This window comes from Stomoxys calcitrans, chromosome 1, assembly GCF_963082655.1.
Source record: "Stomoxys calcitrans chromosome 1, idStoCalc2.1, whole genome shotgun sequence".
Taxonomy (NCBI): domain Eukaryota; kingdom Metazoa; phylum Arthropoda; class Insecta; order Diptera; family Muscidae; genus Stomoxys; species Stomoxys calcitrans.
This window is the reverse complement of record NC_081552.1, coordinates 206,014,588-206,036,994: the sequence shown is the minus strand read 5'-3', so window position 1 is coordinate 206,036,994 and position 22,407 is coordinate 206,014,588. Positions and strand designations below refer to the sequence as shown.

At 38.6% G+C, this 22,407-nt stretch overlaps 1 protein-coding gene across 1 annotated transcript in view; it reads left to right on the top strand.

Annotated features, from left to right (window-relative positions):
* LOC106092838 (formin-J) overlaps window positions 1-22,407 on the top strand; it is a 331,170-nt gene that overhangs the window by 219,797 nt on the left and 88,966 nt on the right. Inside the window, exon 5 of the mRNA XM_059370751.1 lies at window positions 16,132-16,165. Coding sequence (XP_059226734.1) covers window positions 16,132-16,165 — 34 coding nt within the window. The remainder of the gene's footprint in view (window positions 1-16,131; window positions 16,166-22,407) is intronic.

Below are 22,407 nucleotides of genomic sequence, written 5' to 3'. Positions count from 1 at the left end.
AAGTGGATATCAGATATGTTTTCTTATCCTAAATACCTTTCATTTGAGTCCCATATTGTCGTGATTGGTCTAAATATATGTTTGGTAGGTTTTAGGGAGGGGCAGCCCCCCTAGGTACCCCATCCGAAATTTGTATACCAAATTTTTATTTTTAGGGTACTTTATGAGAGCACACATTTCGCTTAAATCGCACCACCCATTTCCGAGATCTGGCGTTTCTGAAAATTAGGGTAAAGGGGAGGGTCCGCCCACCCCTTCAGATATCAAAAAATGTAGTACCCTATTTTCACCACGTTGTCATTATGCACCATCTGTGAAAATTTCAAGAAAATCGGTTCAGCCGTTTCTGAGTCTATAAGGAACACACAAACATACAAACAAACAAACCTACAAACACAAATTGATTTTTATATATAAGATAAAAAAACAGCCATCATTCTCTAAAAGAATTTTTGTAGCTGCATCACAATAATTGAAAGTCTGAGGCAATCGTGTACCCGTCCAGAAAGTTTGTGGAAATTATATAAAGGGTGATTTTTTTGAGGTTAGGATTTTCATGCATTAGTATTTGACAGATCACGTGGGATTTCAGACATGGTGTCAAAGAGAAAGATGCTCAGTATGCTTTGACATTTCATCATGAATAGACTTACTAACGAGCAACGCTTGCAAATCATTGAATTTTATTACCAAAATCAGTGTTCGGTTCGAAATGTGTTCATTCACCGTAACGTTGCGTCCAACAGCATCTTTGAAAAAATACGGTCCAATGATTCCACCAGCGTTTCACTTAGTTCGTAATAAAAAAATATATTGGTTGTTAGATTGGTAAGTATTACCATCCCCGCCGACATGGGATAACTATGAGCACTACACAGACTCAAAAATTTTAACTCCGACTTGTGTGGTGTCCATCGTAACCACGGGAAGCTAAGCTGAATTTCTATCGGGCGCGTCCACAGGTTGTGGATGGTGGAAAGCTCCATTGTTATAGGGAGTAGCTGCTAGAAGTACAAGGCAGACATTACCGCCTTACAGGAAATGCGATGGATTGTCCACTCCATGGAAAATGCCCCGAAATCCGTACTTGGGTACCAAAAGCTTCCTCCAAGAAACCCATGGTACGACCAAGAGTGTCGAGATGCTACTGAAGCCAAGAGTGCGGCATATGGAGCAACCCTGCAATCAGTAGCAACGCGCCAGATGAAGGAGAGGATTCGGGAGAAAAAGAGAGAGAGAAAGAGGAGAAACGTCTATTCCGCAGAAAGAAAAAGGCAATGGAAAGACGTTAGTGTGAGCGAATTGAGATGTACAGGACTCAGTATGAAGTCCGGAAATTCTACCAAAGAATTTAACATCAAACCGATGGCTTTGGTGCAGTCACATCCTCCTGCAGAGACAAAGAAGGAAATCTGGTAACTGACACAGATAACATGCTAGGGATATGGAAAGAACTTTTTACCCAACTGCTAGTGTCCGTCGTTGGCGGCGAAGAGGATACCGCAGAACCAATCAATGATGGTGGTATAGAATGTAGCAGTGACCCGACTAAAGAACAATAAGGCAGCAGGAGCCGACGGGTTACCCGCTGAACTATTTAAAACCGGAGGCGACACGCTGATAAGGCATATGCATCAGCTTATCTGCGCAATCTGGCTAGAAGAACGCATACCCGATGATTGAAACCTCAGCTTACTACAATCCCCCCTACACAAGAAAGGAGACAAGACGGAATGTCCCAACTACAGAGGAAAAAGTCTCCTCCCCAGTGCATACAAGATACTCTCGAGCGTACTATGTGAAACATTAAAACCTAAAGTCAATGAGATAATTGGGCCCTATCAATGTGGCTTTAGATCTGGTAAATCCACCCTGGACCAGATTTTCGCACTGCGACAAATCCTAGGAAAGACTACCATCTCTTTGTTGACTGCAAATCCGCCTTCGACACTCCTTTACGTTCAAAGGTATTTCAAGCCAAGTCTGAGTTTGGTATCCCTGCAAAATTAAAAAGACTCTGCAGGATGACACTTGCTGATACACGTTCCTCAGTAAGAATAGGAGAGAATCTCTCCTCAACTTGGAGTTAGTCAGTAACTTTTTCTACCTCAGCACTGCCATAACCGAAACGAATGACATCAGTTGAGATAAAGCGAAGAATAATACTGGTAAACAGATGCTAATTTGGACTTAGTAAGCAGTTTAGAAACAAGGCCGCCTCTCGACAGAGAAAGATTACACTACCGTGTTGTTTTATGGTTCCGAGGCATGGGTACTTGTGAAAGCAGATGTGGCAGTGTTTGAAGTATTGTAGAGAAAGATTCTTCGTAAAATATGTGGACCAGTTTGCGGTAATGGAGAATATAGTCGACGTATGAACCACGAGCTGCATTTAAACTTGGTGTCAGACATTTTAGAATGAGCGCAGAAGATCGAGGCGCTTGGAACGTTATTCTACGTTCGGCTAGTGGAACAAACGTTCTGTCATAGCCAATTAAAGTAAAGTATTGGGTTGCCCAAAAGGTAATTGCGGATTTTTTAAAAGAAAGTAATTCATTTTTAATAAAACTTAGAATGAACTTTAATCAAATATATAATTGCCATTTTGTTCGATAAACTTTTGCCATCTTCCTGGCAAATTTAGTATTCCACGCTCATAGAACTTCTGGCCTTTATCTGCAAAAAACTGAACCAAGTGCGATTTAATAGCCTCATCATTGCCAAAAGTTTTACCATTTAAGGAGTTTTGCAAAGATCAAAATTAATGGTAGTCTGATGGTGCAAGGTCAGGGCTATATGGTGGATGCATCAAAAGTTCCCAGCCAAGCTTACTCAGTTGTTGGCGAGTGACCAAAGATGTGTGGGGTCTAGCGTTGTCCTGGTGGAATATGACACTATTACGATTGACCAATTCTGGTCGCTTCTCCTTGATGGCTGTATTCAATTTGTACAATTGTTGACAGTAAACATACGAATTAATCGTTTGGTTCCTTGGAAGCAGCTCAAAATATACCACACCCTTCCAATCCCACCAAACAGACAGCATAACCTTCTTTTGGTGGATATCAGCCTTTGAAGTGGTTTGAGCTGGTTCACCACGCTTTGGCCATGATCGTTTTCGACTAACGTTGTTGTAAACAATCCATTTTTCATCTCCAGTTATGATTCGTTAAAAAAAACGGATCGAATTCATTGCGTTTAAGGTGCACATCACAAGCGTTGATTCGGTTTGTTAAATGAATTTCTTTCAATACATGTGGTACCCAAATATCAAGCTTTTTCACCAGTCCAAGACTTTTTATGTGATAATGAACGGTTGATTTTGGTATATTTAACTTCTCTCCTATCTCACGCTCAGTTACATGACGATCCAATTCGATTAATGCTTTGATTTGGTCATCATCAACTTCATTTGGCCGACCTGAACGTGGCTCATCTTTAAGTGAAAAATCTCCAGAACGGAATTTGCGAAACCAATTTTGACACTGTCTTCCTTTTAAGACTTTATCACCATACACATCTCGTAACTTTTTAGCGTTTTTTCCTTTACGGAAATAATACAGTAAAATATGACGAAAATGCTCCTTTGTGGGCTCCATATTACAATTGACGCCAAACAAACAAATGTAAACAAAATTTCGCGCACTTTTTTCTAAAGCAAGCTAAAAGTAACAGCTGATAACTGAGAGAAGAAAGAATGCAATTACAGAGTCACAAGCCGTTGAAAAAATTTGTCAACGCCGACTATATGAAAAATCCGCAATTTTGAGCAACCCTAAGTTATAAACTTATGCACTTTTGGTTGTCAGGATGTGGACTGTTGGTTGCTAAGTTATGAACGGATGTTATTATTATGTGGATGAAATCGCGTTATTGGTTTGAGCACTTAGGTTGTTGATTTGACAACATCTGCTTGTTGATTCACTTTTATGAACGAATGGGGTCGATACCGTCAACGCCGTAGTTGATTTTTTCTATGGATGTGCAACTATGTTAAGATGGAAGTTCAATCACATTATGTGTGCTTCAAATAATCCTAAATTATTTTAACTAATTTTTAAAACAGAAGCATAGAGATTTCTGCAGGCCTCCTTTAAAGGCCAAGTTTCTTAAATTCTATCTTAAACAGCTTTGAGAAACCGCAACCTAGGTGTTTTTTGTTTTTGCTCATTTAGAAAAGAAGTAGATTTAAATTTTTATATATTAAAAACAAACAAGAAGACATAAAAAACCGCATATTCAATTAATTTTATTCTCAGAAAATGTGTGCTAGACTGTTTTATTACCCACTTTACGATGTTATTATGACGACGATCGTCCCCTAAATATCACCAAAATTAAGTATACAACGAAATCGAATAATTCAACGAAAAATTCAAAATTTTTTCGTCTCATTAAATATTCCGGCCAGACAGAGACGAATGAGTTTGGAAGATTTATGACAACGGTAATACAAGCTCCCATTAGCAAAGCAGACCCTGTACTACCGCACATCATGTTGGCCATTATTTATCGATTCATTCCAATATATCAACACCGAAATTCGGAAATAAAAAAAAGAAAAAATAAAGTTGAAGACAATCATTATGATAAGCACCATTTAAAATGTCATCTTCTCCAAATCAATGCTGAATTCTAATACTTGATATGCAGATGAGACGTTTAGCGTCGATAGAACTTATTTCCACTGTTTTGTGTATTCTTTATTTGCTCCGAGTTTACTGGGCTATTAGAATAGAAGCTAGAGAACGAGTATACAGAAAAGTAAATACTCATTGGAAGAGGTGATGTTTATGAATGAGCTCTTCATCAATTGAAAAAATCAATGTTATGAAATCGCAATTATCAGTCATTGATTTTTTTCTGTAATCCTTAATTTGACATAGGTTTATAATTTAATTGGATATCAACAATGAAAGATGTATTATTAATTGTTCACATCTGTTGAAGGTTTCTTTCTGTGTTAGATGTATTATCTAGAAAGATGTTAAACATGCTGTAATGAAGAAAGATCTGTAAAATACATATAAAGCGTTACATTCAAGGACTGTGGATAGAGGGAAGCGTTCTAGATTGTTGAAAAAGTTCCATGGATTGGCCTCCATTTGAGGTGCAGGATCCCTGAAATTCACACCGCAAGCTCAGGAATATGAGCCGTGTTAAGATCTATATTCGGAACTAAGCCTACAGGGTTACTCTTAAGCTGTCGGTGCTCCATATGCTGACAAACGACTGGTGTGGCCACAATTCCAAAGATTGGCCTCCGTTTGAGGTGCGGGATCCCTGAGGTTCACACCGCAAGCTGGTGAATGTGTGGCATATTGAAATCTATATTTCAAACTGTGCCTACAAGGTAACTCTTAAGCTGTGGGTGCTCAACATTCTGCCACACACAATTCCATTCTGTGTTCGAAGATAAATCCGAGAAAATGAGACCAATTTAAGGTAGAATCTTTGGGTTTCGTTTTCCGATATGAAAGATTGTATGACAAATACAGTGTTTAAGGATGATGGAAACTCAGTCTTGCCAAATTGAGACGAGAACGAGATTGGAAATCTAATCCGATGCACTTCTTATCGTTATGTCGTTAAGACTGTCAGACGAGTCAATGTTTCTTCGGTAAGGATCTGTGCCATTAAAATAGCCGTTAACGAAATTCTGGGAAGGGAAATCAGGATTTATATTTACACAAATCAATGCTGTAGGAAACCAAAGACGATGAGTCCGCCACGCACTTTGGTGGTGGAATGAATACAAATCACTGAATAAACTATTGATGACATAATACTACCTATAGATCCTGTACATGATGGTATTCTGGGAAATCAGAAGGGGTAGCAAGTTAAAAGGAGGCCACCGTAGTGCAGAGGTTAGCATGTCCGCCTGAAAGCATGGGTTCGAAATCTGGCAAAACCATTAAAAAAAAACTTTTCAGCGGTGGTTTTCCCCTCCTAATGCTGGCAACACTTGTGAGGTACTATGCCATGTAAAACTTCTCTCCAAAGAGACGTCGCACTGTGGCACGCCATTCGGACTCGGCTATAAAAAGGAGGCCCTTATCATTGAGCATAAACTTGAATCGGACTGAACTCATTGATATGTGAGAAGTTTGCCCTTGTTCCTTAGCGGAAAGTTTATGGGAAAAATATGCAAATTTGCAACAAGTAAAAGGCTTTATGTTCGTCCGGGCCAAACTTCGGATACCCACCACCTCAGCTGTATATGTAAACCACCTTTCATCATATTACGATGTAAAAGGGATCAATTATGAACCCATAGCAACTATATACATATATGGTCCAATTTAGACAAAATTTGACAGGGACATTGAATGGTCTAATAAATATAGTGTGTGTTTCACAAACATCCCATTGCGAAACAAATTGGGGGGAAATTAAATTAACTTCTCACAATATGAATTAAGTGCTGCCGGTTTCAAATTTAAGCTCAATGATAAGGGGACCTCCTGTTTTATGCCGTGTCCGAATGGCGTGTCACTGAAAAGTGGCACCTATTGGTTGAGAAGTTGTACATGGCTGAAATACTCACAAATGTCGCCAGCATTTGGTGAGGGGATAACCACCGCTGAAAATGTTCTTAAGGTGTTCTCGCCGGCAGGATTTGAACCCGGGCGTTTGGGCACGATAGTCGGGCATGCTAACCTATGCACCATGGTGGCTCCCGTCTAATAAATATCAGTCACTGTAAAATTTTGGTATTTTTGGCTGCTATATGCAAATATAGACCAATCTGAACCATAAGGGACGCGGCTGTCGAAAGACTAACATAAGTCACATAAATGTTTTTTTAATGGGGTCAAGACCTCAACTCGAGAGATCGGTCTATATGACAGTTATATCAAAATCTGAACCGATCTAGGCCATCTTCAAGAAGGATATCGATGGGTTTAGCACAACTTACTGTCCGAAATTTCAGCGAAATCAGATAAAAACTTCGCCTTTTATGGGCTCAAGATCTTAAATCGAGAGATTGAACAGCTATATCCAAAACAGGAGCGATCAGGGCCAAATTGCAAAAAATAATATTTAAGGGCCTAACACAACCTACTGTCTCAAATTTCAACGAAATCGGACAATAAATGCCCAAGATCCTAAATTAAAATATCGGTCTATATGGCAGCTATATCCAAATCTGCACCGATCTGGACCAAATAAAACAAGAATGTCGAAAGGCCTTTAAGTAACTCGTTGTCCCAAATTTCGACGAAATCGGGCAATAAATGAGCCTTTTATGGGTCCAAGACCTTAAATCGAGAGATCAGCTATATATATATCTGGACTGATCTAGATCAAATAAAATAAGGATGTTGTTGGGCCTAACACAACTCACTGACCCAAATTTGAGCGAGAGCGGACAGTAAATGCGATTTTTATGGCCTTAACCTTATATAAAGAGATCGGTCTATATGGCAGCTATATCCAACTCTGAACCGATCTTGGCCAAATTGAAAAAAGGATGTCGAAGGGGCTCACATAACTCACTGTCCCAAATTTGAACGAAATCAGATAATAAATGTGCCTTTTATGGGCTCAAGAGCTTAAATCAAGAGATCGGTCTATATGGCAGCTAAATCTAAATCTGGAGTGATCTGGGCCATATTGAATAGGAATGTCGAAAGGCCTAATACAAAATCGGATATTAAATGTGGCCATCTTCGAACTTAACCTACCACCCGAACAAGGATGTTTTTAACAGAACACAACGTGCAAAATCAGGCAAAACTGACAAAAATTGCGACTTCCATGGGCTCAAGAAGTCAAATAGGAAGATCGGTTTATATGGGAGCTATATCAGGTTATACACCGATTCGGACCGTACTTGTCACAGTTGTTAGAAGTCATAGAAGGACGTCACATGCAAAATCATCCAAACCAGACAAAAATTGGGACTTCCATGGACTCAAGAAGTCAAATCGGGAGATCGGTTTATATGAGAGCTATATCCAAATTTGAACCGAAATGACCCATTTGCAATCCCCACTGACCTACATCTATTGGAAGTATTTGTTCAAAATTTCAAGCGGCTAGCTTTACGCGTTCGACCGCTATCGTGTTGTCGACAGACGGACGGTCCGAAAGGACTAGATCGACTAAGAACGTCGAGACGATCAAGAATATATATACTTTATGGGTTCTTAGACAAATATTTCGAGGTGTTACAAACGGAATGACTCGATTAGTATACCCCCATCCTATGGCTGTGGGTATAAAAACATAGACCCGAATTTGACCCATTAATTAAATTGACCCTCGATTCCTTTGTCCGATTTTAAAGAAATTTCATATATTCATTATTTCGAGCATTTACATAAACGTAGTAATTTTTTAATTTTTTTTTAACCAAAACATTTTGTTAAAAAATTTTAAAATTTTTGAAAAAAATACAAAAATATTTCTTTTTACTTTGTCTGTTTGCGCTCTCTTATTTTGATCTTTGAAATCTTTTTGTACTGTTTGGAACATCTTCTAGCTCAAGTTCGTATTCAAAGAAGTTAGAGAACTTATTAAGCCCTGTTCTATACCGTCCTCTATAGTCTTCGGGTATGTAGGATACTTTAATCAATTTGACGAAAGTGTTGATGGAGATACACGGCGTATCAGAAATCGCGAAATAGCATGCCAGTAAAAGGGTTTTGAATAATGTTGTTGTAGTCACATTTTCATGTGGAGGTGGCGATCCTCGTCAAGCTCCTTTAGTAGAGAAAGCTCATTCCGGTCCAAAGGACCAATCACTGCGGGTACAATGTGGCCATTGGTTGGATTTTAAACTGAATTTTTTGTGTAAAAATTAAATAAAACGAAGTTTTTAAATAATCAAAGAACAACATTCTTCTGCATTCTTCTCCACACACAGTCTCAATAAATTATTCCGAAAATCTCATATTAACACTTTGACCATAAACATGGGCCTTTTGTAATGCATTTTGCGTTGTTTTGTTTTATACTGCTTTTGTGTCAACAGCTTTTAATTCTTAAGACAAATGCCTTAAATGTTTGCCCATTTGTCAAAGACGAAGAAACTCCAACTTTTATTCATCGATTGCACAATACAGCCAACCGAATGGTTCTTTGTGCAATCATGGTCTTTGTTGTCTTGCGAGCAATTCTTCAAAACAACCTAAAGCATACATTTTAACGAAGCGCATCTTAATTTATATTAATTGAAGACAATGAATTCGTATCGTCTTTATATGTAAACATATGTAAACTGGGATGTCCTGAAGACAATGCAAAGAACGCACAACCTGCGTTGTGAAATCTCCAGGTCATTGAAGATACATTGGAAAGGTAATGGACATAAAGCCTGGCAGATAGAATTTTAAAGCATATGTAATCAATCGGTGTTATTAATTACAGACTCCCTTAGACTATTTTAACCCATTGTGATACCACAGTAGGGGCAGGACTCTGAAGGGAATCGAACTCACAACCGCGCACGCTACCGACTCGACTACCGGGATGCCTGTATTAATGGGTAACTTTAAGGAAAATGTTTTATAGCAAGAAAATTTCGATTTAAGAAAAAAATCTTCGATTAAAGAAAAACATCCTTCGATTAAAGAAAAAAATCCTTCGATTAAAGAAAAAATTCTTCGATGAAAGAAAAAATTCCTTAATTAAAGAAAAAATTCTTCAATTAAAAAAAGTCGCTAATGTTGGCTAATCTTTTTTTTTTTGTGTCAACAACATGTAATTGTGTGTTTGCACAAGAATGATCATTGTTTTCTTATAACGGTAGTCAACATAATAGAGTTGGTCCACTTAAAAGATAACCCGTCGCAGTTCGTAGTACAGCATTCTGGCACGTTTGGATCCTATTTCACTATATCGCATACTCGCATCTGATAAATCCACACAAGCGAACGGCCAAGTGCTGTCGTCTAGGGACTTGAGCATCTTCTCTCTTTGTCAGTGCGAAGGGCCTCTATAGGCTCCCAAATATGACAACAATATACAGGCATTGTTGGTGGTCCGAATTGTTTCGCCTTAGTCTCTCACATTCAGCTGACAGCGCACTTTCGCTTTTCATGTAGTGAACAAATTGGCTGAAGTCTTTGTGGTAGATATCTTAAAATTTCTTGAAGCGAAATAAGAGGCAAATTCGATAATGTAGACATTTAACCTTTGATATTTGTCATTAACATGAGGGACTAAAGCCATGGTCGTTCAACCGTCGCCAAATGGTTCGATCTCTATGCCGTCTGGCAGGTGTGGAATAGAGGATAGGTAGAGCTAAAACAGAGACATCAACCCACCGTGGTGAACTCACTTTTCACCCCAGGGGTTTAGACTTTATATCACCATATTGCACATGTGACTGCAGGGACTACAACCAAAGTTGTAGGCCTGGCTGGTGGGACTTATTAGCGATGTCCGCACTAAGCGTGACATAACTGACCATATCGAGAGCATTTGATAGGATAGAGCCACGTTGTCGTGGTGCGTAATTTACAAAATCCATGTTAATGCGCTCTCTGAAGCCATTTCAATTGGATTTATTTAATTGGTGTTGGACCTTTTGTGTATTCCCTAAAAAAGAGAAATAAAGAAAAGGAAGAAAAGACGCGTAATACAGATAAAGAACCTTCATTAAACGATACACTTCAGTAGAACGAAACAAGTAAAAAAGGCATTAAGGCCGAACTTTGCATACCCGCCACCTTGTAAACCACCTTTCGTCATAATCCGGTGAAAAATTCATTATTTTACCCACATCAGCTATATCGAAATAAGGTCCAATTTGGACCAAACTCGGCACGGACATTGAGTGGTCTAATAAATACAAGCCACTGTTCAATTTTGGTTCAATATTGGTATTTTGAAGGGACTGGTGCAGAGGTTAGCATGACCGCCTATGACGCTGAGCGCCTGGGTGCGAATCCTGGTACGACCATCATAAAATTTTCAGCGGTGGTTATCCCCACCTAATGCTGGCGACATTTGTGAGGTACTATGCCATGTAAAAACTTCTCCTCAAAAGATGTGTTGCAATGCGGCACGCCGTTCGGACTCGGTTATAAAAGAGATCCCCCTTATCGGACTGAACTCATTTATAAGTGAAAAGTTTGCCACTGTTTCTAAATGGAATATTCATGGGCAAATTTGCATTTGCATAGGTCTTTTTGTCAGGTGTATCCAAATATAGACACATAAGTCGAAAAGCCTAACATACGTCACTGTGTCAAATTTCTGCGAAATCGGATAATAAATGCACCTTTTATGGTTTCAAGACCCTGAATCGAGAGATCGGTCTATATGGCAGCTCTATCCAAATCTGGACCGATCTGGGCCAAATTGAAAAAAGATTCAAAAGGGCGTAACACACCTCACTGTAACAAATTTTGAGCGAAATCTGATAAAAAAAAATGTGCCTAATATGGACCCAACAACTAAAATCGAGAGATCGATCTATATCACTGTCTCAAATTTCAGCAAAATCGGATAATACATGTGGCTTTAATGGGACTAAGACTTTAAATTGACAAATTGGTACCAATCTGAACCTATCTAGGCCAAATCGACAAAACATTCCGAAGGGCCTAACACAACTCACTGCAACAAATTTTAGTGAATTCGGGCAATAAATTTAGATTTTATGGGCCCAAGACATTAAGTCGAGTGATCGGACTATATGGTAGCTATATCCAAATACGGACCTATATGGGCCAAATTGAAAAAAGACTCCGAAGGTCCTAACACAACTCACTGCCCTACATTTTCAGCGAAATCCGACATAAAGTGCGCCTTTTATGGGCCCAAGACCTTAACTCGAGGGACCGGTCTATATGGCAACTGAATCCAAATCTGGACCGATCTGGGCTTAACACAACTCACTGTTTCAAATATCAGAAAAATCGGATAATAAATGTGGCTTTTATGGGCCTTAAATCGGCAGATCGGTCTATATGGGGGCTATATCAATATAAAATCCGATTAAGCCCGTCTTTGAACTTATCCTGCCTGTGGACAAAAACAGAATCAATACAAAGTTTCAGCTCAATATCTCTTTTTTTAAAGACTGCAGCGTGATTTCAACAGACGACAGACGAACAGTCATTGCTATATCGTCTTAGATTTTCACGACGATCAAGAATATATATACTTTATAGGGTCGGATATGGATATTTCGATGAGATGCAACCAGAATGACAATACCATGTAAAACTTCTCTCCAAAGAGATGTCGCTCTGCGGCACGCCGTTCGCACTCGGCTGTAAAAAGGAGGCCCCTTATTATTGAGCTTTAACTTGAACCGGACTGCACTTATTGATATGTGAGAAGTTTGCCACTGTTCGTTAGTGAAATGTTCATGGGCAAAATATGCATTTACTTGCAAAATTTCAGACAAATCGGACTAAAATTGCGGTTTGGAGAGGCTTAAGAAGTTAAATCGGGAGAGCGGTTTATATGGGAGCTGTATCAGGTTATAGACCGATTTGGGCCGTACTTCGCATAGTTGTTCATGGTCATAACAGAATACCTTGTGTAAAATTTTAGCTATAGCAGACAAAAATTGCAGCTTCCAGGGGCTATATATGTCAAATCGGAAGATCGGTTTATATGGGAGCTATGTCAGGTCATAGACCGATTTGGACCGCACTTTCCCCACATATTAGAAGTGCGAAATTTCAGCCAAATCGTACAAAAATTACGGCTTCCAGGGGCTCAAGAAGTCAAACCGGCAGATCGGTTTATATGGGAGCTATATACAAATCTTAACCCATATGGCCCATTTGCAATCCCCATCGACCTACATCAATAGTAAGTATCTATGCAAAATTTCAAGCGGCTAGCTCTACGCTTTCGTTCGCTATCGTGATTTCGGCAGACGGACAAACGGATGGACGGACATGGCTCGATCGACTCAGAATGTCGAGACGATCAAGAGTATATATACTTTAGGGTGTTTCGGATCAACATTTGGAGGTGTTTTAAACAGAATGACTAGATTAGTATACCCCTTCCTATGGTGGTGGGTATAAAAACGAAGCCACTCATTCGGGCCATAGAGAAGAGAGTAATTCAGTCATGCTCTTCAGACTTCTACATCCTCTTCAAACTTTTACATTCTCCTCAGACTTCTACATTCTCTTCAGAGTTCTACATTCTTCAGACTTCTACCCTGCATATTTTTATTGATGTGGTAGTAGAGTTGTTATAAAAATGGATGGTAAATGTATCCAAAGTTCGGTCTATAACGATTTGGCTGAAATTTTGCATGTAGTGTTCTGCTATGATTTCCAATAACTATGGCAGGTTCGAATCGGTTTATAACCTGATATAGCTCCCATATAAACCAATCTCCGGATTTGACTTCTTGATCCCCTGGAAGCCTTAAATTTTGTCCGAAATTTTGCATGTAGTGTTCCGTTATGACTTCCAACAACTATGCAAAATACAGTTTAAATTGGTTTATAATTGGTAAACCGACCTCCCGATTTGAATTCTTGAGCCCCTGAAAGCAGTATTTTTTGTCAGATTTGGCTGAAATTTGGCATGCGGTGTTCTGTTCCAACAACTGTGCCAAGTACGGTCCAAATTGGTCTATAACCTGATATAGCTCCCGTATAAACCGATCTCCGGATTTGACTTCTTGAGCCCCCCGAAGACGCAACGTTTGTCCGATTTGGCATTGGGGCACATAGTGTTCTCTTACGACTTCCGAGAATTGTGCCAAGTACGGTCCAAATCGGTTTATAATCTAATATAGCTCGGATACAAACCGGTCTCCCGATTTGACTTTTTCAGCCCTTACAGACCGCATTTTTTGTCCGATTTGGCTGACATTTTGCATGTGGTGTTTTGTTATGACTTCCAACAACTATGTCGAATACGGTCCAAAACTGTCCATAGCCTGATATAGCTCCGATGACAACCGATCTTCCGATTTGATTTCTTAAGCCCTTACAAGCCGCAATTTTTGTCCGATTTGGATGAAATTGAACATGAAATATTTTGTTAGCACTTTCAACATCTGTGCAAAGTACGGTCCAAATCGGTCTCTAACCTGATATAGCTTCCATATAAACCGATCTACCGATTTGACTCCTTGAGTCCTTACAAGCACAAGAAAATATCCCCAATTTTTATCCGATTTGGCTGAAATTTAACATAAAATATTTTTTTATGACTTTCAACGTCTGTGCAAAGTACGGTCCAAATCGGTCTATAACCTGATATAGCTTCCATATAAACCGATCTACCGATTTGACTTCTTGAACCCTTACAAGCCGCAATTTTTGTCCGATTTGGCTGAAATTGAACATGAAATATTTTGTTATGACTTTCGGACCAGATCGGTCTATAACCAGATAGATATAGCTCCCATATAAACCGATCTCCCGATTTCACTTCTTGAGCCCTTACAAGCCGCAATTTTTGTCCTATTTTGCTGAAATTTTGCATGCGGTGTTCTGTTATGACTTCCAACAACTGTCCCAAATACGGTCCAAATCAGTCTATAACCTGATATAGCTCCCATGTAAACCAGTCTCTTGACCATCCTTGTTCGGTTCCTAGAAGCTTTAATTTTTGCTGGTTTGACAGAAGTTTGTTAGAAGAATAAAATTATGCCCTTCAACCGTGATTTTGTATAAATTTTTAGCAGAATCCATGGTTCCCAAGATTCGGCCCGGCCGAAACTAGCACGCTTTTACTTGTTGTTTCTTAGGCGAAACTTTAAAAATTATCACATTCCAAGTTTACCATCCGCCCTTGGCCGTTCTGCTGATCAACATACTGACTGCTCTTTGCTCATTCAAAAAAAGGGGAAAAAATGTTGTGTGTGGGAATGCATCTTTACCAGCAACGAGCACACAATTCCAATTATATGCAAGCCCATGGACTTGCTTGAGATTATTTTCTTGTGTACGTACACAATAGTGTGAATATTTGTAATACGTTCAAATACTCACCCTTAAACGAATAATCGTTTGCGTCTATCGAAACACTTTTGCCATTAAAGAGTTTTTGGTTGGATATGTTGAGGCCAAACGTTACACAGTTACAGTAAAAGAAAAACTTCATATTAAAATCAGTTTGTTTGTCGTTAAAATATTCCAAGGTTAGGTTGAAAAGGGGGTGCAGATATTAAACCGCCCCATGTCACTATGGACATACACCTAAGCAAGTAATCGGCTTGTTGTGCGCTTTTCAAATATTCCAAACGTTGCATTTTTTGCGTGTATTCTTTACAGGGTCTTGGCGAAGTTAGTAAACCTCTGGTGGGTGTAAAAAATTTCAAAACCAAAAGAATTTAATAAATGTTCCATGTGGTCGCTCGTAAACCTCCTGTTTATAGCTTAACTGGACCACTTAACAATAAAGGCATGCCATGCAGATGGTTTTATGAAGGCCATCACAAAGAACAGACATCATGCCGGCCAAGTATGCAGCAAATGACATTCATTCAACACTCATATTTTATTCCAATGAAAATGGTCAAATGATGCATGCATCAGATTTTTATGGTGGCGCTCCCCTCCATCCTTGCCCTGCCTTGTGCATAAGCAAAATTTTGGTTTTTCGAAAACATTTCATCAAAATCCAAAAGCAGACTAGCAGACATATATCATGACATGTAAAAATAAGAAGAATTTGAAGAAAGAAGTTCATGAACCCCAAATTGGATTGTGGGGAAATATGACGGGTTTCCGTTGTTCGGTCGACACTTGGCGTGTTACATGCTTTTGTTGGTGCGGCCATTTGACACATGTGGCATTTACAGCATGTTTCAAAACACACCAAAAATGAAATGGAACAATACATACATCGTTAATCTCTGCCCCATGTAGCACACATGTCAAGAGTGTTAATTGATATTGATAATGTAATTTATTCGGGGTATGTGGTTCGGGGCATGTGTCTACCATGCGTCTTCATCCAGTCATTCAGCCTCTTATTATTTGTGTGTTGTTTATCTAGATTGGATGACAATGACAGGCAACTTTTAAAAGTGGGTGTCACTCAGCTTAAAATCCGGATATTTAAGATTTAAGCAAATCATAATAATAATTTTTTCAGTTTTATAATGGCCAACTCAGTTGTGTGAGTTTTACTGAATGAAATTAATTATTAATGGTCATTTTTTTCTTCTTCTTCTTTTTGTAGGATTAAAAGTTCTTCCGCTATTAAATAATTTAAGGTAAGTAAATGTTATTTCAAGATTGAAGATTTATACGCAAAAAAATCAAAACTTTTAGCAAATGAGTTCTTATTCTTCTTAAGATTTTCCAAAGCATAAATCTTCATCAGAGTTTTTGCGAATATATATTGGGTTGTCCAAAAAGTAATTGCGGATTTTTTAAAAGAAAGTAAATGCATTTTTAATAAAACTTAGAATGAAATTTAAACAAATATACTTTTTTTACACTTTTTTTCTAAAGCAAGCTAAAAGTAACAGCTAATAACTGACAGAAGAAAGAATGCAATTACAGAGTCACAAGCTGTGAAAAAATTTGTCAACGCCGACTATATGAAAAATCCGCAATTTCTTTTTGGGCAACCCAATAGAAAACTCTCAAATTTTTATACTTTCCGAAACACATGCCGACTTGAAATGTCAAGAAAACTATTCGAAAAAATTTTAAATATATTGGAAAGCCGCCTCCAGAAACTATGATAGAGAAAGAGGTATAGGTGGTCAATTATATGGTGTGAGAAATGATTTGGAAGAAGAAGGATTTAAACATTCACTACTACAGCGGGAAAACCAGGATGTGATTCGGAGTGAATTAAATGCAACAATGTTTGAGATTGCACCGGTGTATCTGAGAGGAGGTCACCGTAGAGCAGAGGTTAGCATGTCCGCATATGACGCTGAATGCCTGGGTTCGAATCCTGGCGAGACCATCAGAAAAAATTTCAGCGGTGTTTTTCCCCTCCTAATGCTGGCAGCATTTGTGAGGTACTTTGCCATGTGAAACTTCTCTCCATAAAGGTGTCGCACTGCGGCACGCCGTTCGGACTCAATTATAAAAAGGAGGCCCCTTATCACTGAGCTTAAACTTGAATCAGACTGCACTCATAATAAGTGAGAAGTTTGCCTCTGTTCCTTAGTGAAATGTTCATGGGCAATATTTGCATTTGCATGTGAGAGGCGTTAAAAGGGAAGTAGATTTGAATAGCTTGAAAGCTACTGTAGAGACTAACGATAGTCTTAAAATTGTTATCGGTGACCATAATATCCGAATAGGCGAAGGACAAATCCTGTAATAGCAACGGGTTAGTAGTTCTGAATAGCAGAGCCTATGGAGATGAAGATGGAAAGATTACTTTTGCATATAGAAATGGTAGTTCAGTAATCGACTTAGCTGTCGTATCTTTAGATATACATGTATAGATTTGAAGTTGAAGATAAAATCTGGTCTGATCATTTCCTAATTAAGCTAACAAAAAATGTGAAATCTTACCAAAACTGGTATGGAGGGAGGCAAATAAAATTGTTTATCAAAATTCCCTAATTAGAGAAATAAATAATTTAACGCCAAATCCCAATATAGAAATGTTTATTGAAGCTATCAACAATTCATGCCCGAAACAGTCAACCATAGACTGTTGGTTCGGGGTGCTTAAAAAGCAGAGTCAAGACCATGAAAAAGCTTGGAGTCTATCGAAAAACTGCAAATATAGTCAACAGAACTGATATATATCGAACAGAAGAAATATTGGGTTGCCCAAAAAGTAATTGCGGATTTTTTAAAAGAAAGTAAATGCATTTTTAATAAAACTTAGAATGAACTTTAATCAAATGTAAATACTTTTTTTACACTTTTTTTCTAAAGCAAGCTAAAAGTAACAACTGATAACTGACAGAAGAAAGAATGCAATTACGGAGTCACAAGCTGTGAAAAAATATATGAAAAATCCGCAATTACTTTATGGGCAACCCAATATTATGAAAAGTTATGGAGGAGGAAAAAAATTGATTATAACAAAAAAATACAGCTTAGACTTAACAAGGTGTCCGACAGTAAAACTTGGTGGAGATTAGCCAAAGAAATGAGACAGCGAGACAATGATTGCGGAAGTGTTATTTCGGCTCATACCTTAAAAGATTATTTTGAATCGAACATCGAACCTATATATTACGCCCCAAATTTTGTGTTTGATAGAGGCTTGAATAGAGATTTCACTCTTCAAATAATCAAAGACTTATTGAAGAACCTCGAACCAAATAAGGCACCAGGGGAGGACCGAGTCCCTTGCAAGTTTTTTGTGCACGCACCAGATGAGCTTTTAGGTGCACTATGCAACGCTTTTACCAAAATTTTAAATGGCTACGACGACATTACAACAATTCGCTCGGCTGTCATATTTCCAATCCAAAAAGGATGATTTTAATGATGTTAGAAATTATAGAGGCATCACATTACTGAACTGTGTTGGGAAGCTAATAGAATAGAATCACAGAATGAGCAAACAGGCATAAAGTGTTAAATGAGTACCAGGCTGGCTTTAGAAGAGCCTATTCCACCATAGACAATATTTTTAATCTGATGGCATTGATTAACACAAAGCTAAGTGAGCACAGGAAAGTCTACGCCTTTCTCGTCGACTTTAAAGCCGCCTTTGATAGAGTGCCGAGGCAGCTTCAGATATTCAAATTACATGAGATTGGACTTTCTAGAAAGATAGTAAAGTTTATAGAAAACTAGCCGAACCGGGCCCGCTTCGCTGAGCCTTCTTTAACTCTCTAATATCTTTTTAGGGTGGGAACACTTCGCCCTGAAACGGGTTAACGAATTCGTGCCATTGTAGCCCATGACGCTGAACGCGTTCGAATCCTAGCGAGAACATTGGACAAAGCGGTGTTTATTCCCACTTAATGTTGGAGACATTTCCGAGATAAAATGCCATCCATGGTAGGTAATTTAAAAAAATTTCCCAATAAGGGATCTTTTTTTATAGACGGACTCGTCTATAAAAAAAGATCCCTTATCAATGAGTTTATACTTGAATCGGAAAGCACTCATTGATGTGTGAGAATTTCCCCCTTCTCGGTTCCTGGTGGTAAAGTTCTTCCTTAGGGTAATGTCCTCATTAGGTGAGGGATGGCACCTCAGACATTTCGTCTCAAATATGGATATAAAATTCGTGCTGCACTTACAAATCCCTTTAATTTGAGCCCCATATTGCCATAGCCGGTAAATATGAACCGTTTGAAGGGTGTTTTGGGGCTGAGGCGGCCACCCGCACTTTGCACTGAAAATAGATATCAAATTCGTTCTTTATTCCCAAAGTAAATGAGGGCGTAGCCCAAAACACTTTGCTCCAAAATTGGATATTAAATTCGTTTTCTACACTCACATACCTTCATTTGAGTCCCATATTGTCATAATGGGTCAAATAACCCATTTGATGTATCTTAAAGAGGAAAAGCGCCACCTAGACTTGAACGCAAATTTTAATGTCATATTCGTAATCTACTCCCTAATACCTTTCATTTGAGTCCCATATAGCCATGGTCGGCTAAAATGCCCATTTCGGGGTGGACCTAATATTTTATACCATATTTGTAATGTATTGCCTTATACTTTTCATTTGAGTCTCATATTGAAATTAACTTCGAATATATGTTTCGAGGAGTTTTGGGGTTGGAGGGCCCGCTGGGTACTTGAACCCAAATTTCTATACCATACTAGCAGACCCGGGCCCGCTCCGCTGCGCCTACTTTTACTTTATATGGAACAAAAGTTTCCTCTGGATATTTATTTTCGACAATTAAAGAGCTTTTAGTGAAATACAATGCAACGAAAATAGTGTATCGCTTGACTAATTGTTTAACAATATAAGTGCCTTTGTCCGAATCCCATATGATCTTTATTGCTCTACGAATTTAAGTTTGGATGTAAGGTGTACTCCATTCTTAAAATACTTTACTTCAGCCCGCTACTCTCATGATATCTGATTTAGGGGTGTTTTTGGGGGTGAGGTGGTCCCCCAAGCACTTGGCCCTGAAAAAAAAATCAGCATTGAGCTCTTCGTTCAAAAACCATTTATTTTAACCCCATATTGCCATTGGTTTAGGGGAGTTTACACGTTGAGGCGTCCCCCAAACACATGGCCCAAAATAGATTATCAAATTCGTTTTCTAATCTTAAAAACCACATATTGGCATGGTCGAAAAATGTTTACCCTTTGCGGGGTGTTTTCGGGAAGGTTGGATGCCCTAAATACATGGTCCTAAATTTGGATATCAAATTCGTATTCTACTTCCAAATACCTTTATTTGAGCCCCATATTGCGATGGTCACTAAAAAATTGCTGCTTGTGGGATATTTTGGGAAAGGGAAAATTGATCCCGAAAGTGGGTATCAATTCTTGCTCTACCCCCCAATACCTTTCGGTTAAGCTCCACATTGACATGGTCGGTATATATGGCCGATTTAGGTTTGTTTTGGGGATTGGGGTGGTCCCCCAAACACTAAGCCCGGAAAATATATCAGCAACGTGCTCTATTCTCATATACCTATAAAACATTTATTTCAACTCCATATTGGCATTGGCCTCAAAATTTGATATCAAATTCGTTTTCAAATCTTATTTAAACTCCTTATTGCAAAAGTCAGCAAATATGTCCGGTTTGGGGTATTGGCCCTAAAAACTATATTGGCCCTAAAAACTTATAACTATATAAAACTATAAAAACTATATTTGAGCCCCATATCAAAACATATTTACCGATCATGGCAATATTTGACTCAAATGAAAGGTATTTGGGAGTAAAGCACGAATCTGATATCAATATTTGGGAAAAGTGTTTATGGGGCCACCCCCACAACACCACCCAAATAGTAAGTGTTTGCTGACTTTTGCAATATGAGGCCCAAATAAGAGGGCTTTTAGAGTGGATCACAAATCCGATATATATTTCCACGGCCAATTCACTGAGTGGCCGCCCATCCCCCAAAACACCCCAAGCCGGTCACGTTTGCCAACTATACAAATATGGGGCTCAAATATAGTTTTTATAGTTTTATATAGTTATAAGTTTTTAGGGCCAATATAGTTTTTAGGGCCAATACCCCAAACCGGATATATTTGCTGACTTTTTCAATAAGGAGTTTAAATAAGATTTGAAAACGAATTTGATATCAAATTTTGAGGCCAATGCCAATACGGAGTTCAAATAAATGTTTTTTAGATATATGAGAATAGAGCACGTTGCTGATATATTTTCCGAGCTTAGTGGTTGGGCGACCACCCCAATCCCCAAAACTCCCCTTAATCGGCCATATTTACCGACCATGTCAATGTGGAGCTTATCTGAAAGGTATTGGGGGGTAGAGCAAGAATTGATACCCACTTTTGGAACCAATTTTCTGGGGGTCAACCCCTTTTCCTAAATAAGGGGTTCAAATAAATTGTATATAGAGATATATGAGAATAGAACACGTTGCTGATACATTTTCCGGGCTTAGTGTTTAGGCGACCACCCCAATGCCCAAAACACCCTTAAATCGGCCATATTTACCGACCTTGTCAATGTGGAGCTTAAATGAAAGGTATTGGGGGTTGAGCAAGAATTGATACCCTCTTTCGGGATAAATTTTTTGGGGGTCAACCCCTTCCCCAAAATACCCCAAAATCAGCAATTTTTTTAGTGACCTTCGCAAAATGGGGCTCAAATAAAGGTATTTGAGAGTAGAATACGAATTTGATATCCAAATTTAGGACCATGTAATTAGGAAATCACTCCTTCCCCAAAGCACCCCGCAAAGGGTAAAAAATTTTCGACCATGCCAATATGTGGTATTTAAGATTAGAAAACGAATTTGATAACCTATTTTGGGCCATGTGTTTGGGGGACGTCTCAGCGGGTAAACTCCCCTAATCTAATGGCAATATGGGGTTTAAATAAATGGTTTTTAAAAGAAGAGCACGATGCTGATATTTTTTCAGGGCCTAGTGCCTGGGGGACACCTCACCCCCGAAAACACCCCTAAATCAGATATCATGAGAGTAGCGGGCTGAAATAAAGTATTTTAAGAATGGAGTACACCTTACATCCAAACTCAAATTCGTAGACCAATAAAGATCATATGGGATTCGGGCAATTAGTCAAGCGATATACCATTTTCGTAGCATAGCAATTCACTTTAAGCTCTTTAATTGTCGAAAATAAATATTCAAAAGAAGCTTTTGTTCCATATAAACTAAAAGAAGTCGCAGCGAAGCGGGCCCGGGTCAGCTAGTCTAAAATATTGGGTTGCCCAAAAAGTAATTGCGGATTTTTTAAAAGAAAGTAAATGCATTTTTAATAAAACTTAGAATGAACTTTAATCAAATATACTTTTTTACACTTTTTTTCTAAAGCAAGCTAAAAGTAACAGCTGATAACTGACAGAAGAAAAAATGCAATTACAGAGTCACAAGCTGTGAAAA